The sequence below is a fragment of the Dermacentor silvarum genome, chromosome 8, assembly GCF_013339745.2.
Source record: "Dermacentor silvarum isolate Dsil-2018 chromosome 8, BIME_Dsil_1.4, whole genome shotgun sequence".
NCBI classification, from domain to species: Eukaryota; Metazoa; Arthropoda; class Arachnida; order Ixodida; family Ixodidae; genus Dermacentor; species Dermacentor silvarum.
The window spans coordinates 1,176,929-1,194,436 of record NC_051161.1 but is presented as its reverse complement, the minus strand read 5'-3'; the positions used below and the strand labels follow the sequence as shown (position 1 = coordinate 1,194,436).

Sequence of the window (17,508 nt, the reverse complement as noted above, 5' to 3'; positions counted from 1 at the left end):
TTATTCAAGGACGATGTCACCCAAGGCAAGTCAATAACCTTACCTACCAAGAAGCCATTGGATATTTGCAGGATTATTATGCGCCGGAAGTCAATGAGATAGCCGCAAGTTACGCATTTTTTATGCGAACGCAGCAACCAGGCGAAACAGTACAAGGCTTCATCGCAGAGATTCGGCGTCTGGCCGAACAGTGCAATTTTGGAATCTCCCTGCAGCGTATGCTTCGGGATCGAATCGTTTGCGGCGTTACAGATGAAGATGTCCGGCGGCATTTACTCACCAGACGTAATTTGACTTTGTCGGAGGCAGAAGACTTCGTCATTTCGGCACAGAACGCGAGCGAGAACGCAAGAAACATGCACGCCTCGGAACAGGGGGTGGTCCATTATACGAGAACGCCGTCTAGAGAAGGAAGATTTCAACAGCGTCTTCAAAAGTGCCAGAGATGCGGAAGCGACACACATTCCGAAGAAGCGTGTTTTCATCAACAAACCATATGTCGGAAGTGTGGTCGACGTGGACATATCGCCCGGGTGTGCCGTTCTGGAATACGAGGTAAGCCTCGCGGTACCTACCCCATGTTGGCGGATGCCGATGACCGCTCAACCGACCACGAAACACTTTATACTCTCGTGGCACATCAAGACAGCAACAGAGACATGGTGAGTCCTGTTGTTAAGGAAATCGTTTGGAATGGGGTACCACTTCGCATGATCGTGGATACCGGATCGCCAGTTAGCGTCGTCTCCACATCGGTGTTTCGGCAGCATCGCCGTCATTGGCCGCCATTAACGAACACGACTGTTCGATTATCATGTTTTTTGGGAGAGCTCCCCGTAGCGGGTCAAGTACGCATGACTGCATCATGTGATGGACAGACGGTAGTCGGATCTTTAGTCGTCGTCGACATCCCCGGCCCGTCACTTTGTGGAAGAGACATTATAAAAGCCTTCAATCAATCTGGGATAGCGATGCTCAAACCCAACCAGGTACCTATGATTCAAACACAACCGGATAAAGCTCTGCAGAATTTACTGGATGAATTCAGCGATGTCTTTGCCCCTGGACTTGGGAAATTCACCGGCCCACCCGTGAAATTCCAACTCAAAGTGCAAGCAACTCCTCGTTTCTGTAAGGCTCGTTCCCTGCCTTATGCCTTGGTGGACAAAGTTTCGGAGGCGTTGGACCGAATGGTAGCAGATGGCATCTTATCACCAGTAACGACTGCGGAATGGGCCACACCGGTCGTGCCTGTTGTGAAACCGGATGGATCTATCCGCGTTTGTGGAGATTTCCGTCTCACTGTGAACACAGCTACGGTTACTGAACAATATCCCCTTCCTCGGGTAGAAAACATTTTCGCACGGCTAAACGGCGGCGAAGTGTTCACCACTCTCGACTTGACACAAGCGTACAATCAACTACCCTTGGACGACAAGGCCAAGGAATTGACTGTGCTCAACACCCACAAGGGCCTATTCTGCTTCAACAGACTTCCGTTTGGAGTAAGTTCAGCGCCAGCCATCTTTCAAAGACGAATGGACTTGCTCTTCAGGGATCTGCCAGGTGTCCAAGTTTACCTTGACGACATCATCATAGCGGAGAAGAAAAATGACCTCACACTACTCCGAAAAGTGCTTCAGCGGTTACGAGATAATGGATTTAGACTGAACCGCAACAAATGCCGATTTCGACAAAAAGAAGTAACCTTTCTGGCTCACCGCGTGGATGCTTCTGGCCTCAAGCCCAAGGATGACAACATAGCAGCTGTCGTAAGGGCACCGACGCCGACTTCGGTGACGGAACTCAAGGCATTTCTAGGCCTGATTAATTACTATGCCAAGTTTTTGCCTAATTTGTCGACTCACCTGGCTCCACTGTACGACTTGCTGAAGAAGGGTGCCACATGGGAGTGGCGGGACAAACAAGAGACGGCCTTCAAGCACGTCAAAGGAGCAATTCAGACTTCGAAGTTTCTAGCCCACTTCGACCCGAAAAAACCATTGAGGTTGGAGTGTGACGCATCAGCAGTAGGAGTTGGCGCGGTTCTCTCTCACCGTGTAAATGGAATTGACTACCCCATCGGATTCCGTTCCAGGACGTTAAATCAAGCAGAACGAAACTACTCGCAACTGGAAAAGGAAGCGTTGGCACTTGTGTTTGGGGTGACCAGGTTTAAAGACTATTTGTACGGAAACCAATTTGTCTTGGTGACGGATCATAAACCGCTCACGGGTATCTTCAATCCGAACAAAGCCATTCCGCCCATGGCGGCAGCCAGGATACAAAGATGGGCCCTCTTGCTGGACAATTATCAGTACGTCTTAGAGTACCGAAAAGGTGCAGACAACGTCAATGCTGATGCACTGAGCCGACTGCCACTCCAGACCAGTGAAGAGTCTCAGGGCCTACAAGAAAACCCGGAGTATGTGCTGTACACAGACTTTCTAACAAGCAAAGCTATCACAGCACGGGACCTTGTACAGCTGACGGACTTGGATCCTACTTTGCAACAGGTCAAACAGTGGATTGTGCAAGGTTGGCCGAATTTCTTAGGGGAGCATCAACAGCGATACCGTCCCTATTTCAACAAGAGACAAGAACTGACGATCACGCAGGATTTGATTTTCTGGGGACATCGAATCGTCATACCTACTGCTGCAATTAAAGCTGTCTTAAATGTGTTACACGATAATCACTCGGGCATGGCAGCTATGAAAAAGACAGCAAGATCCTTGTTCTGGTTTCCAAACGTGGATGCAGAAATTGAACGCCTAGTAAGAGCCTGTACCGTCTGTATAGAAGCCGCACCGATGCCTCCACGACATACGCCAGTACCATGGCCAGTCTCGAACGAAAGATGGAGCCGCCTGCATCTAGATTTCGCAGGACCAGTGGACGGGCACATGATATTAGTCGCAGTAGACTCAACAACTAAATGGATTGAAGCACTGCCTATGAAGTCAGCCACGTCAGAAAACACTGTGGACGCCCTACGAGTCATCTTTGCAAGGTTCGGTTTACCCAGAACCATAGTAACCGACAATGGGACACAATTTACCAGTGCATTTTTTCGGGACTTCGTGGATAGGAATCAAATACAGCACCTCACCACGGCTCCATACCATCCCCAGTCCAACGGTTTGGCAGAAAGGGCAGTCCGCACAGTCAAGGACGGATTAAAGAAGATGAGACAGGGAAATTTACAGACCAGACTCTCCAGATTCTTATGCAGCTACCGTCGAACCCCTCTCCAAGAAGGCAAGTCTCCGGCCGAGTTATTGCTGGGATACCAAATAAGAACGAAGATAGACTGCATCACGCCGAACCAGCAAACAAGAAACGTACAGCACCAGAACACCAAACAGAATTGGCAAAAGGGTCAACGGGTCTGGACTCGAAGCTGGACGAGATCCAAATGGATACCAGCCACAGTGAGGGAACAACAGGGAGCAAGAATGGTCACCGTTGACACGCAGCAAGGGGTTCAACGAAGGCATTTTGACCAAGTGCGAAGAGGTGAACCACTGCAGGATCAACCGACAGAACAAGATTCACCGACAAACTTCAACACGATGCCAGGACCGTCAAGGCTGGATATACCAAGCCCAAGTATACCGGCGCATCAAGCCCCTGATCCAGAGACTTCACTCCGAAGGTCTACCCGCCAACGCAGAGCCCCTGTCCGCCTCAATCTGTAGGGGGAAGATAATGAGGTGTCTCCGGCTGGCAACCTGGATCACGTGACGTGTACGTCATGGACCCCTATAAATACGACTGTGGAGAGCACAATAAACGTTCGATTTTCTACAGTCACCATGTAGTTGTTTATTGGCTAGACACGACGTATCACTTTCCAAGAAACCCAAATCCTTCAAACAGAGACAAACTGGCGAAAAAGGCTACTACTCGAGTCTTGGCACATTCAGAACACGGCGGGTAATATAAACCGCGTGAAGGGCATTCTTCCTTCTTTGTATGTTCATGGCCTGGCAGACGCGACGAAGGGAAGAAAGGACCCCCCGCTCTAGGTCAGCAACACCAAAACAACTCGTCCCCCCCCCCCCCCCCTGTCCCTCGTCAACGCATTCCCGCGACGAAAGGGCGCCCGGCACCGGTCATCCCAGCCGACCAGCGACCTAGTGCTTAGTGCTTAGCAACCAAGATGTCCAGACAGATCCTTGAGTAGCGAGAGGCAGCAGAGGGTATGATGGTCTGTAAGCACAGGAAAATTTGGCCAAACAAGTAAAGCCAGAGCTTGGTGACAGCCTGCACTAAAGCGAGGCACTCGCTTGCAGTAATGGAAAAGTTCTGTTTCAACGGCAAAAGAAAGAGGCTGGTCTAAGCGATTACTTGTTCATTGCTGTGCTGTTGTTGACCAAAATTGCCGCATTTGCATGGCCACTGGCATTGGTGTGAAGTTCTGTAGGTGAAGAGAGGTCGAAATGGGCCAATTTTGGTGGTGTACTAAGCAGACGAATGAGGCCAGAAGAAAAGTCTGCCTTTTCGGGGCCCCGCATGAAAGGAATCTCCTTTTTGAAGAGTTCAGTAAGCGGGCGGGCGATGTTCACAAAGTTCCAGAGAAAGCGATGAAAGTAGGAGCACAATCTTATGAAACTCCAGACCTGGTGTCATTCATGCACTTGGGACAAAGGAATGACAACACAGTAGTGCAAACAATCAAAAGGGCATTTATTGCACCTTTCATACACCAATGCCAGCTAGATGAATTTCTACCAATAAAACATGGGCGCTGACGAATCGAAGAAGTCCGACTCACTGCGACAGGATATCAAGCGAATGTGTTTGCCCCCATGCTGGACACCAACACCTAATCGTTCGCATGTACAGTTACACAAACGGTGGCACATCCGGACGATCATCTTCGTCTATGTCAGTGCCGTGCTCTGAAGCCTTTTTTGGGACGATCTGTGAAGCATGCCGGCCGGCGTGCGAAACGTCCGGGCACTAAGCCAGTCCCAAGCCAAGGAGGAAGAGGCTACTCTCTTTTGCACCTGAGTAACTCCCCGCCTTTAGGAGGCATTAGCAGCGCAACACTCATGCCACCTCTCGTACTATTCTGCAACTACCGACCGTTGGCGATGCTTAGCTACGTGGCAAAGCCGGATTACAGGAGATGTGAGAGCCATACGAAGAAAACATAAGGGGGCACAAGAGAGTCGAGCGTCCCCACAACCTTATGGCTGAGCACGGGCACTGGGAATTGTTTCACCGCTCTTTCCTTGTCTGGGTATGGGTGAACACCAGCAGCACTGACAAGGTGGCTGAGTATAGTGATCTGGCATCGCCCGAAACAGCACTAGACAGAGTTCAACTGAAGACTGCGAGAACAGCCGATAAGCGAGTGAGGTGGCTGTCAAACATAGGCAAGTAGACAGTTATTTCATCTAAAGAGCAGAGACAAATACTGGGCTCCGTGGAGGCTCTATATACGTATACATATATATATATTATTACAGTAAATGTAGCCGCATTAGTAGAAGAGGAGGAGTGTTAGCGGAGAAGACGAAGAAGAGAACTCTTCTTGCTCGTCGGAGGCTCGCCCTGAGGCCTGTGCAATAAACACCGTTTGTCGCGCGTCGTAACAGTTTTTGGTGGAAGGTGCGGGGTACTTCAAGTAACGACGGACCCGGAGCCATTTATTCTTCGCCGGAGTCGTCGCCTCGCCGGACTACCCCCTGCGCCTGTTAACATGACCAACGAAGGAGACGCTCGGGGACCGATACCTGCCGCTCCGGGATCAATGCCTGCTGGTACGTGGCGCTACTACCGAGAACCTCGGGTTTTCGCCGGGAGAGCAGGTGAAGATGTAGAAGAATGGCTCAGACATTACCAACGGGTAAGCAAGTCCAACGGCTGGAACACCACCGACCAACTAACCAACGTTATCTTCGCTCTCAGTGACACTGCTCTGATGTGGTTTGAGAACCACGAAGAATTATTAACAACGTGGGAATGTTTCGTTCATGACCTAAAGGAATGCTTTGGCGACTCGGACGCAAAAAAGAAACGCGCAGAGCATACCCTGGCACAGAGAGCACAGCTACCAGGGGAGACTTGCACTGCCTACATCGAAGAGATCTTGAAATTGTGCAAACAAGCCAACGCAAGAATGTCCGAGGAAGACAAGGTCGGGCACCTGCTCAAGGGCATAGCAGAGGATGTCTACAATTTTCTGATCGGCAAGGACAGTCTCGCTTCAGTGTCTGATGTCATGAAGCACTGCCGTACGTTCGAGGCGCTGAAGATGCGCCGAATAACGCCAAAGTTTGGACGATTGGCCAATGTTACCACTATGGCCAGCATCGATATGAGCTCTTCATTTGACTTGGCGTCGACCATACGACAGATCGTCCGCGAAGAGCTAGACAGGCACACCGAGACGACACGTCGCCTGCCTGATGTCTCTGATGCCTCCTTTTCGCAAGCCCCGGCGACTTCACCACCTTTGAATGGATGGCAACCGTCTGTCAGCGTCGCGAATGTGTCAGAGTACCGACACGCACCGGCATCGAGAGGCCACTACTCTTCGGATACCCGATTTGAACCTCACCCTCGTTACGCACGTTCCTCGGGACGCCCCACCACTGGCAATGCTCCGCGTTACGACCCAGTCATTCGTCCTAGGCGTGCAGACGTGTCTGACAGCTCTGAAGACTACCGCAGAAGCCGTCCGCTTCCGACATGCTACGTCTGCGGCGTCCTTGGCCATATATCCCGTTTTTGTCCTCAACGCCAAAGGTATCCGTACGATCAACTTGCTGCCCCAGCCCCCAACGCCCAATGGCCTTCTATGGCGCAATCGCCTTCTAGCAGCAACTTTTGGCAAGGAAGCTTACGGAACCGCTCACCTGCCTCCGATCGTAGCGTGACGCCACCTCCTGTTCCTCGATTGCACCGGTCTCCTTCACCACGGCATCGTGCAAGATCACCACCGCCGGAAAACTAGAGAGCGCGGCCAATGGAGGTGAGGTCGCTGGAGATTCGCTGCTGAAAGATATGCCTCCACCTGTGTTTATGTTGAAGAACAAAGTGAAAGTCCTCGTTGATGGTGTGTCTACATTGGCGTTAGTGGACACCGGTGCTGTTGTCTCTGTGATGAGTCTCGCTTTCCAAAGGTTATTAGGACGCAAAGTGGTATTTCAATGGAACCAAGTGGCAACATTTTGTGGCGTGAGCGGGGATTCGTTGCGGCCTGTTGGTTTTTGCACTGCACAAGTGTCATTGGGTGGTAGAGTTTTCACGACTGAATTTACAATCCTCCCCCGTTCCTCACACTATGTTATATTAGGTATTGATTTTCTGCAGATGTGCGGTGCCACCGTTGATTGCCGAACAGGGGAGATGTTTGTGAGTGGTGACATTTCTTACGAGCTCATGCAGGATGCTCCAAACGAGGATGGCGCATTTCATGCCTGTGAGGACACTCTCGTGCCTGCTTTGTCAGCTGTGTGTGTGCCGGTGGGCTGCGCTACTACCACTCATCGGGCCTTCGACGCCACAGTAGAGCCGGCGTATTTACCGTGCACGAAGAAGAACATTTTTCTGCCGCATTGTCTGGTGTCTGTTGCTCAGCGGCGCTCCAAATTATGGGTTGTCAACCCTTCAGGCGAAAACGCAGTGGTACCTGCTGGCATGAAGCTTGCTTGCTTCAAAGAGCACAGATCGACGCCCGTCGCCGTGCTCACAGATGCTCCACATACACAGTTGACATCTGCTCGGAGGACTCGAAGATTCTGCCAATGATCAGCAAGTCGATCAGCATGGACGAGCGCCGTACATTAGTGAACGTCCTGACTAAACACTTAAGCATCTTCGACTTCGCCCAGGGCGATAACGAGCCGTCCATTCCTGCGTCTCGAACCAAGCACAGAATTAACACGGGGTCGGCGCAGCCTGTTCGACAGAAACCCTATAGAGTGTCACCGTCAGAGCGCCAGATTATCGACGAACAGGTTCACGAAATGCTACAGAAAGGAGTAATTCAGGAGTCATCTAGTCCGTGGGCTGCTCCAGTTATACTGGTGAAAAAGAAAGACGATACTTGGAGATTTTGTGTGGACTACCGCCGTCTCAATTCCATTACCAAGAAAGACGTTTACCCTCTTCCAAGGATTGATGACGCATTGGATTGCCTTCATTCAGCATCCTACTTTTCTTCTGTAGATTTGCGATCGGGTTACTGGCAAATCCCAATGCACCCGTCGGATAAAGAAAAAACGGCCTTTATAACCCCGGATGGCCTTTTTGAGTTCAACGTCATGCCGTTTGGGCTTTGCAATGCACCCGCGACTTTCGAAAGATTTATGGACACAATTCTTCGAGGCCTCAAATGGCATATTTGCATGTGTTACCTAGACGACGTTGTCATCTTTGGAAGCACTTTTGAAGAGCACAACAGGCGCCTGGAAGTCGTCTTAGACTGCATCGAAAACGCCGGCCTAGTACTCAATTCTAAAAAATGTCACTTCGGTGAGCGGCAGACATTGGTGCTTGGCCATCTTGTAGACAAGGATGGTATCAGGCCTGATCCACAAAAGACAGCAGCTGTTGAAGCGTTTAAGCCTCCTCGGTCTGTTAAAGAGCTTCGTAGTTTCCTAGGCCTCTGCTCTTATTTCCGCCGATTTATACCTGCTTTTGCCGACGTCGCCTATCCCCTGACTTGTCTTCTGCATAAGGACGCCGTTTTTGAGTGGACTCACGAGTGTGACGCATCTTTTCATCAACTGAAGTTCTTACTGACGACGGGTCCCATCCTTCGGCATTTCGACCCAGCTGCACCAACAGAGATCCACACCGATGCGAGTGGCGTGGGGGTCGGGGGAGTCCTCGTTCAGCGATGCGGCCGGAACGAGCATGTCATTGCTTATGCGAGTCGTACGTTAAGTAAGCCTGAACGCAATTACACCGTTACGGAGCAGGAATGCCTAGCGGTCATTTTTGCTGTGCAACGTTTTCGCTCGTACGTGTATGGACGCCCATTCACAATCGTCACAGATCATCATTCGTTGTGTTGGCTTGTCAATCTTCGTGATCCCTCTGGTCGACTCGCGCGCTGGGCTCTTCGTCTTCAGGAGTACAACTTCACAGTTTCATATAAGAGTGGTCGCCGACACGCTGATGCTGACTGCCTTTCGCGAATGCCGCTAAACACCACTCTTTGTGATGCCGATAACTTTGATCACTTGATTGCTTCTTTGGCACCTGCATTCCCTGATAAAGAGACCTTCGAGAAGGAGCAGCGAGAAGACTTCAGCTTAGAGCCACTTTTCAACGCGCATGACTCCACAACAAGCCGTGGATTTTGTGTTCGTGATGGCCTCCTCTACAAGAGGAATTTCGCAACCACTGGTGCCCGCTTCCTTCTTGTAGTTCCGGAGAAGCTACGCTCCTCTATTCTGCAGGTTATGCACGACGATCCTACCTCCGGACATCTCGGAGCAGCGCGTACATTTCATCGTGCCCAAGAACGGTTTTACTGGCCCCGAATGCGTCGGTCGACTGAAATGTATGTGGCCAGTTGCGCTCAGTGTCAGGCCCACAAACACCTAACTACGACGCCAGCCGGCCTCCTACAACCAGTGACGCCTCCGAGCTCTCCCTTCGAGCAAGTTGGAATTGATCTCATGGGTCCCTTTCCCCGCTCATCGAAAGGGAACCGTTGGATCATCGTATGTGCCGACCATCTGACCCGGTACTGCGAGACAGCTGCTTTGCCATCTGCCACCGCCAGCCAAGTTTCCTTTTTCCTCCTGCATTCGATCATTCTCCGTCACGGCCCTCCTCGAGTAATCATCAGTGACCGCGGCCGCCAGTTTACTGCAGATGTCGTGGAAGAGCTTCTTCGATTATGCGCTTCCAGCTTTCGCCACTCGACACCGTATCACCCGCAAACAAATGGGCTGACCGAGCGTACCAACCGCACACTGGTGAACATGTTGTCCATGTACGTCGCATCGGACCATAAAAACTGGGACGACATTTTGCCATTCATTACATACGCTTTTAACACAGCAAAGCACGAGACTACTGGCTACAGCCCGTTTTTCCTACTCTACGCTCGTCCGCCGCGTCACACACTGGACACCATATTTTCTTTCTCCACCCACGACGATCTCACCATTGCCGAGACTCTGTGTCTCGCTGAAGAAGCTCGACGCTTGGCCCGCGTACGTACTCTGGCTTCGCAAGAGCGGTCAAAAGCACGGTACGACAGGCACCATCGGGATGTCACCTATTCTCCAGGGGATCTAGTCTGGCTATGGTGTCCGGTGCGCAAACGTGGCCTGTGTCAGAAACTTCTTGCCAACTATACTGGCCCGTACGTTATTGTTGACCAACTCAGTGAAGTGAATTATCGACTGGCGCGTCTCACCACAACTGGACGGCGCTCCGCCAAGACTGAGGTTGTGCATGTCGCTCGTCTCAAGCCCTTCACACCGAGAACTTAGCTGACTTGCCCGGCGGGCTTCGTCTAGGAGGGGAGGAATATTACAGTAAATGTAGCCGCATTAGTAGAAGAGGAGGAGTGTTAGCGGAGAAGACGAAGAAGAGAACTCTTCTTGCTCGTCGGAGGCTCGCCCTGAGGCCTGTGCAATAAACACCGTTTGTCGCGCGTCGTAACAATATATACTTTGAGGTGCAGACACAAGAAGAAGGTGGGCTATGCAAAGAAAGGTTTGCTTTAAAATTAGGTGCACATTTGATTTGAGGATGTGTTAGAACCGGACAAATACTGAGGGGGGGGGGGGCATTTTAGCACTTTTTTTAAGCGACGCTTACTTTGCCTCTTGGCTTTGCAGTCATCGTTTCCTCGCCGGATATACTTATGGATATATGTAGACAACTTGGGTCACTAGGTATGTGCCTGAATAGACAACTTGCTACTGGCTGCTGTGTGGTTGTATAGGTAACTTGGGCTAGGTGCCCACTCCCAGAACGGATGTGGCACTGTAACGCAAGTGATGTGAAGCCTTAAATGTATATTTAGATATGTGTCGTGCTTCTCTGTGCATAACTTCTAATTAACATTCTTCTCTCAACAAGCATCGTACCTCACCTTTGTCCTCATGATGCAGACAACTAGCAGCTAATGGTGGCGAGGCTGTGATCATGTTACCTTACTAACTTCTGCTAACTTGCTAACTCTGACAAGCTTCACGTCATTTATACTGCAAGATTGCGTTGGATCTGTGTGTTTTTCTGCCTCTTATTTAGTTCCGACTCCAATAGACCTTGCTCTTGGCCTAGTTGGTTCTTGCCAAGTGACATAAAATCACACACACAAAATGCAAAGGAAATACACACACATCGACACACGTCTGTGTCATCGTGTGTTACATTAGCCTTTTGTGTGTGCTTCTTGCGGCAATTAAGTCACTTAATTCAACTGACTAAATAATTTAATCAATTTTGTTTGTCCTGTCAGGTTACAGATTAATAGAATTGGACTGTATTTGCAACATTCTCGTTTATATTGTATTGACGGAGTCGCATCAGTGAGGTTTCCTGTTCAGTAAATGAGTGCCCCACCATGCAGGTGTTCAAGGATCAGAGTTACCCAATCGTCTCAGCACAAGACCACCGTAGCTCAAACCTGCTTGTTGATGCTGTGGATGGGCTAGATGGAGTGTCAAATGCTGGTTCCTGTGGCAGTGCGAGCACTTCAGATGATGCCAGTGAGGAAGAAACTGAGATGACCGTCATCCGAAGGCACCCAACCACACGGCCCAAGAGGGCGCTCAGCCACAGGTCTAAGGGTGCGTCCGTTGAGGGGTTCATACTGGGCGCACACATTCACGAAAGTGTTTTTCACCTCAGAGTCTTCGACACTGGTGGCAGTGGACTCTGATTCGGAGACTGACGAGAACGTCCTGCAAAGGATTGCACATGCGTTTGGGCACCTCTTCTCGGACCACAGCAGTGAGGACGAGCGGAGTGATAATGAGGCTGCTGCCGAGCCTAAGTCCGAGTCCGAGGAGACCGAAATGGCTGACAACGAGCTCTCTACTGCAGATGACCGGCCACTATTTCTCGAGAAAGGTGCTCAGAGATGCATGTTATACAGTAAATGAAGCATGGCAGAAGAAAGAAGAGTATAATTATGTTCCTTTGTCATTGGTATAATTCTGAAGGTAAATCACTTTCTGCTTTCTTTGAACTGACCAAAAGTAAATTATGTGTTTCCTTTCCGGGTCTTTTAATGACAAAAGCATACAACAAGTAAATTTAAAAATCATGCTCCCAACTTTTCTTCTACTACTGAACCTATATGCATTGAGTGGAAGAAGGGCAAACAGTGACTGTATATACTTTCTGGAAAGTTGTTTGGAGTTCTTGGACTGTCTTTGGAGTGACCATTTCCAACTTGTTTGCTGCAGGTGATGCTCGGGACGGTGCAGAGGACACCTTGAGTGAGACTACTGTTGCGACATACATCCTTGCTGACTCGCGGGACAATCTTAACATCAATATCACCTCTACTGCAGCCAGAATTTTCTTCAAGTTGTGGAATGTAGGCAATATTGTCTTTTTCAATCTCATATTTCTAAAAATACACATTTGACATTGAAGACTCAATTTACTTACAGTCAAATCTCATTATAAAGAAATACTTTCTGCTGGAAAATTTTTTTACGTAGAAAATGTGAATTATATGTGTTGGAAGTTTTCTAGAGACCTTCTCTTAACTTAAATTATGTTTTTAAGCATTTATTAATAAAATTCTGAAAGGAATCCTCATAATAATTTCATGGTCAAATGCACTAGGTGATATTTTGTATGTTCAAAGTGCAATTCACTGGCTGATCAGGAGAGAGCAAAATTGTATGCCATACCTAATGGTCAAAACTGGCATTGGATGGTGCTACATGCATCATCGCTAGCAGTTAGTGCTACACTTTATTCTACTCATGGGTTCTGATGCTGTAGGGAGGTGCGGTGCTCCACACAGTAAACTGTAACAATATGTGAAGTGACGATGCACACCGCAGCAATAATGGGCAGTGAAGAAAGAAAAAGCTCTTTTCTTGTGCCAAATACAGCAATGTGGAACACATCTATAGCACGTTAACTAAAATACATACCGCAAGGTAACAGCTTGTTACTGCACAAAGCAAACTTTGGCTGCAACTGAAGCATGCAGATAGACTGGAAGCATTGACATTGAGTGATCCTCTCATAATACGTATACAGTTAAACCTGGATATCACGAAATTGACAAATTCCTGAAAAACTTTGTTATAAAGAGGATTGCGTTATATGCAGGTTCGGCACGAAAATTCAAAAAAAGAAATGCTTACCGTATTTACTCGATTCTAACGTGCCCCCAATTGTAACACGCACCCGTTTTCCGTTTTGGTCGAAGCACTCATCCTTGGAATGTCACACTAGGTACTGGATACGTGGGAACGTGTCGTTTCGCACAACCGCGAGGCATCGGAAATGAAGAGCGAGCGTCACGATGGCGTTGTAGCGTTGTATAGTGTTACAGTAGAACCCCACTGTTATGTTCCCGGGTGCTGCGTTTTTCCGGCTGTTACGTTGTTTTCGGCCGGTCCCGGCACAGCTCCCATAGAACCCAATGCATTGGTAACCCCACTGTTGCGTCGCAACTGTGGGACCGTTCCTGCGTCATACGTTGCGAACTCCCACCCCGCGCCGGCCCGAGCGGCCATTTTGACTTTTCATGTCGCTTGGCTTGGTGGCTTGACGATGGCATTGGCCACCCAAAGTGCCGGGGGCGACAACTATGACGCATTTTTGCTTTCCGCCAGCAAAAGTATGGCCCTTGAGATCCGTATTTGCTATCTAAAGATGGTGTCCACGAGGCGTTGTGGCCCTAAAATTGGTTTTGGCTCATAGATGTTCCGTATAAAGTCCAAGGGCGATAATGCAGTCGCCGCGCGCCGTATGCTGTATGTGCGAGTGAAAACGTGCGAGGAGAGCCAGCGACTGCGTCTAAATCTCGCGCGCTCAAGAAAGAAAATCAGGGAGGAAGCGCGCCTTATTCTGTTGCGCTGGAGGGATCGGTGAGGGAGCGAGGGGGGAGGGATAGCGGGCGGCGTTGTACTGTACTCTGGCATCAACTGCGTACTGCGCGGCGGCGCGCGTGGGAACGGTCACGCCCGCAGCAGCAAGATCGCCCGGTCGAGGGACGCAGGCCCGCCTCGCACACGCTCGCACGCACGCACACGTGTGCTCGCTTCACATTCCGTCGCGGCGGAGAATGTGCTTCCGGTTCCTGCTCGTGCAAAAATGACAAAATTTGGGGCGAAATCTCTAGGTTGTCGGCGGGGAAAATTCTTTATTTCGAAGGGGTCTCCCGCTGCCCCTTCGTTACGTAGAGGTCTCAAATACGTGTGCTTCTATGGAGTAACGGCGGGGAATAGAAAAACTTGGTTATATCCGGGAATTCATTATATGGAGGTTCGTTATAAGCAGGTTTAACTGTATGTCAACCAGAAATTTTGTTCCGTGTGCTTCGTCACCACTAGAGAAAGGAAAGGCCCTTGATATCACAGAAGCAGAAGCTATGTGCTCGTACAGCTTTCATGCAAAGATGGTGTAAGGGCTGCTTCTCTGTCGTCACATGTCTTTCGGTAGGTAAATAATGAAGCGTGTCGGAGCCAAGATTGCTTGCTTGTTATAAACTATGGCACAAACATCTAAGTCCATGGAGAAAGAATAACAGGAGGTGAAACTATGGGCCTGCACCAGTGCGAGCACTTGTCGTGATAATGTCACGCTGGGTGAGGAGGAGACACGCAGCTTCCGACGTGCTATCGCGGCTCCCCTTGTTGCGGTGCAAGGAACTACTTCCCTCGCGGTCGGAGTGGAGCGTGCGTGGCCGCGGTCATGGAGGAAAAAAAGAAAAAATTGCTCTACGAGGGCACCCGGCGTTGTCTGCTACTGGCCACATGCGCTGGGTTGTCGGATTCCGCAAAAAGTTGTGCGCCAGCGCGGTTTTCACTCAAGGAATAAAAGACCTGCAGACCGTTCTGGTATAAATATATTTTTCAAGATTCAAATTTAGAATCACATGCTTTTTATGCGGCAGTAAGGGCAAGAAACTAGCGCACTTGAAAGATCAGACGATCTGCGATCGTAGCCAGGCGCGTATAGAAAAAGCAGACCATCTGCAACCCTAACCATGCGCGTATAGAAAACTGCATTTGGTGCTTTTCAAATTTTCTGACCTAACGAAAAACGAGAATTTGTTCTACTTTAATGTCATGCGCCATAAAAAGTGCCTGTCAGAGTATGCGATACATAGCTATTGTGCGGGGGAACAAGATATCATGTTAACAAGATATCACGTTTGAAGCTACATGAACAGACGGAACAGCAGAGTAGAGCAGACACTGCTGCGCGCTTCGAGCAGTCAGAATCATTCCTTCGTAAGTTCTGCAGTGCCTCCACTGCTTCTTTACGATGTAAGAAGTGTTCGCCGTGTATGCATTCACTGATTATCGAAAATGATGCGCCGATGCTTCGTCCCAGACTTTAACAGCGGATATAAGTACTGCACGGAAAACGCTCGTACTTTCAAAGCTCTGAATGACATTGAACGCCTGCAAGAATGAGCGAGAGCTATAGAAAGCGAGGATCGAAAACTGACGCCAAGCTACTACATCTGCTAAAAGCATTTCCCCAGCGAGAAGTCAGCAGGCATAAATACTACGCTGACCTTGGAGGCTTCTTTCACCAGCCGAAAAAGTCATTGTTGCCCTTTGGGGCGGTACTGGTCGGTCCCTGTCTCATGGCGCTCCGGCCATCTTAGTGTGACCATGTTGTAATAGCTGCCGTCTCGTGTAGCGACAGGCATCGTGTTCAGCTAGCGTATTTGAGCTATAGGTATACTTAATGCAAGGCAGCGCATTGGCATCAAGCAGCCGCGCGCGAGCAGACGACAAGACCGAGCTCTGTGCTCCCCACATCAGACGGATCCACTGCATCGCTTCGACAAACTATCATGTGACCATACGTCTGGCGTTTGGTAGGGGGCGCTGTCACGACGTCCGCTGTCGCGCTCCTACATGACATTATGACGACACGGGAAGGAGCCAAGTTGCACCTCCTAAATTGTTCGTTCTTTGTGTCTAAGTCGCAAGCATTTCATTGAAGGGCCCCTCACCAAGCTACATAGAAAATTTCAGTTATACGTTGGAAGCTGTTACGTGCCTTTTAAGGAGCGGTGTACCCTAGAATTTTTAACATTGGTTCATTAATAGCCGAGATTGAAATATTTCAGTGTCGTGAACCCAGGATTTCTGGAGGCAAGCTTCACCGCTAGCATAGACAATCGCTCTGCTTGCCTCGTCTAGCTTCCGCAAATGAAATTCCTTCCCTGCGTTCCTCCATGCGAGAGCTCAAGGATCGCGTGATGCATACATCACTGGCCCCACCTTCCTTTTGTTTTGTTTTTCTTCGCTTTTTGCTGCATGGCGCACTTACGCTGATGGTGTCAAGCACCAGCTGTTTGTCTCGTTTTGAGCAGCACATGATTTTGCACACTATGCAGGAGAACACCTGACTAGCAGTGTAAGTCAATGCTATGCGAACACTGAGGCAGACTTAAGCGGATCACAGAGCACGATTGCATGCTGGAACATGGTAGAAAGTGACATAGTTTCGTTGTCTGAGCATGCGACTGCACGATGTGGGAACAAGCAGACAAAACGGAAGTACATCTTTCTTGCTCTTATGCAAAGTAAAACAAAAACACGCAGGCATTCAGTTTGTGTGTTTTCTTATTTCTCTAAACTTTCATTCGTCTATTGGAGCAAGAGATGACATAAATAACAGATGTTGCCTTGAATAATTCTCCAAGTGTCACGTGTCACTAGGAGTGACGTCACAGCATAGACATGTACGCAGGCGCACTTGCTGATATACGTCATCCCCCCGTCTTGGAGCGTGGCGCCTACGAGGAGAAGGGAAAACAGCATTTGGATTGAAATTTCAGCTCTTTCTGTGACGCGTAGCGATGTAATACTTAGCAGACACGTTTGTTAGTGTACATTGTATGCACTGTGCTTGTCTTCTCAATATGGCCAGACCTGGTGAGGTAAGGGGGACATGGTGAAAGAAAATTATAATTTCTGTCCAAGAACACATTTCAAGTTCCTTGGAGTTTCAACTTTCTCAACTACAGTCTCTGACTGAAAATGCAGGCTCAATGGGGATTGCCAAAAAGTCTGAATATTTGGGAATCTGAAATAACAGGTTTGCCAGAAAATAAGTAACTTTATTCCACAAGTAGCCAAAAAAGGTGTGCCGTATTCTCGGATCATCACTTTTGGGGATACCTTCAATTTTGCGTGAGTAGCGCAGGACTTATCGGCATGTACGAGCGATGGCATGCTTCGCACAGTGCCAAGAACACTACCGTATTTTCTGGTCTATAAGCCGCGTCTTTGTATAAGTTGCACCCCCCTCAAAATGGCAGTTCTTCCGAAATAAAAATGCATATAAGTCGCACTGGTG

The 17,508-nt window shown here is 49.3% G+C and overlaps 1 protein-coding gene across 1 annotated transcript in view; it reads left to right on the top strand.

Moving 5' to 3' along the window:
* Positions 1-17,508, top strand: part of LOC119460513 (intermembrane lipid transfer protein VPS13A) — a 1,139,096-nt gene that overhangs the window by 493,143 nt on the left and 628,445 nt on the right. The window contains exons 43-45 of the mRNA XM_037721434.2: positions 11,561-11,780; positions 11,842-12,063; positions 12,402-12,535. Coding sequence (XP_037577362.2) covers positions 11,561-11,780; positions 11,842-12,063; positions 12,402-12,535 — 576 coding nt within the window. The remainder of the gene's footprint in view (positions 1-11,560; positions 11,781-11,841; positions 12,064-12,401; positions 12,536-17,508) is intronic.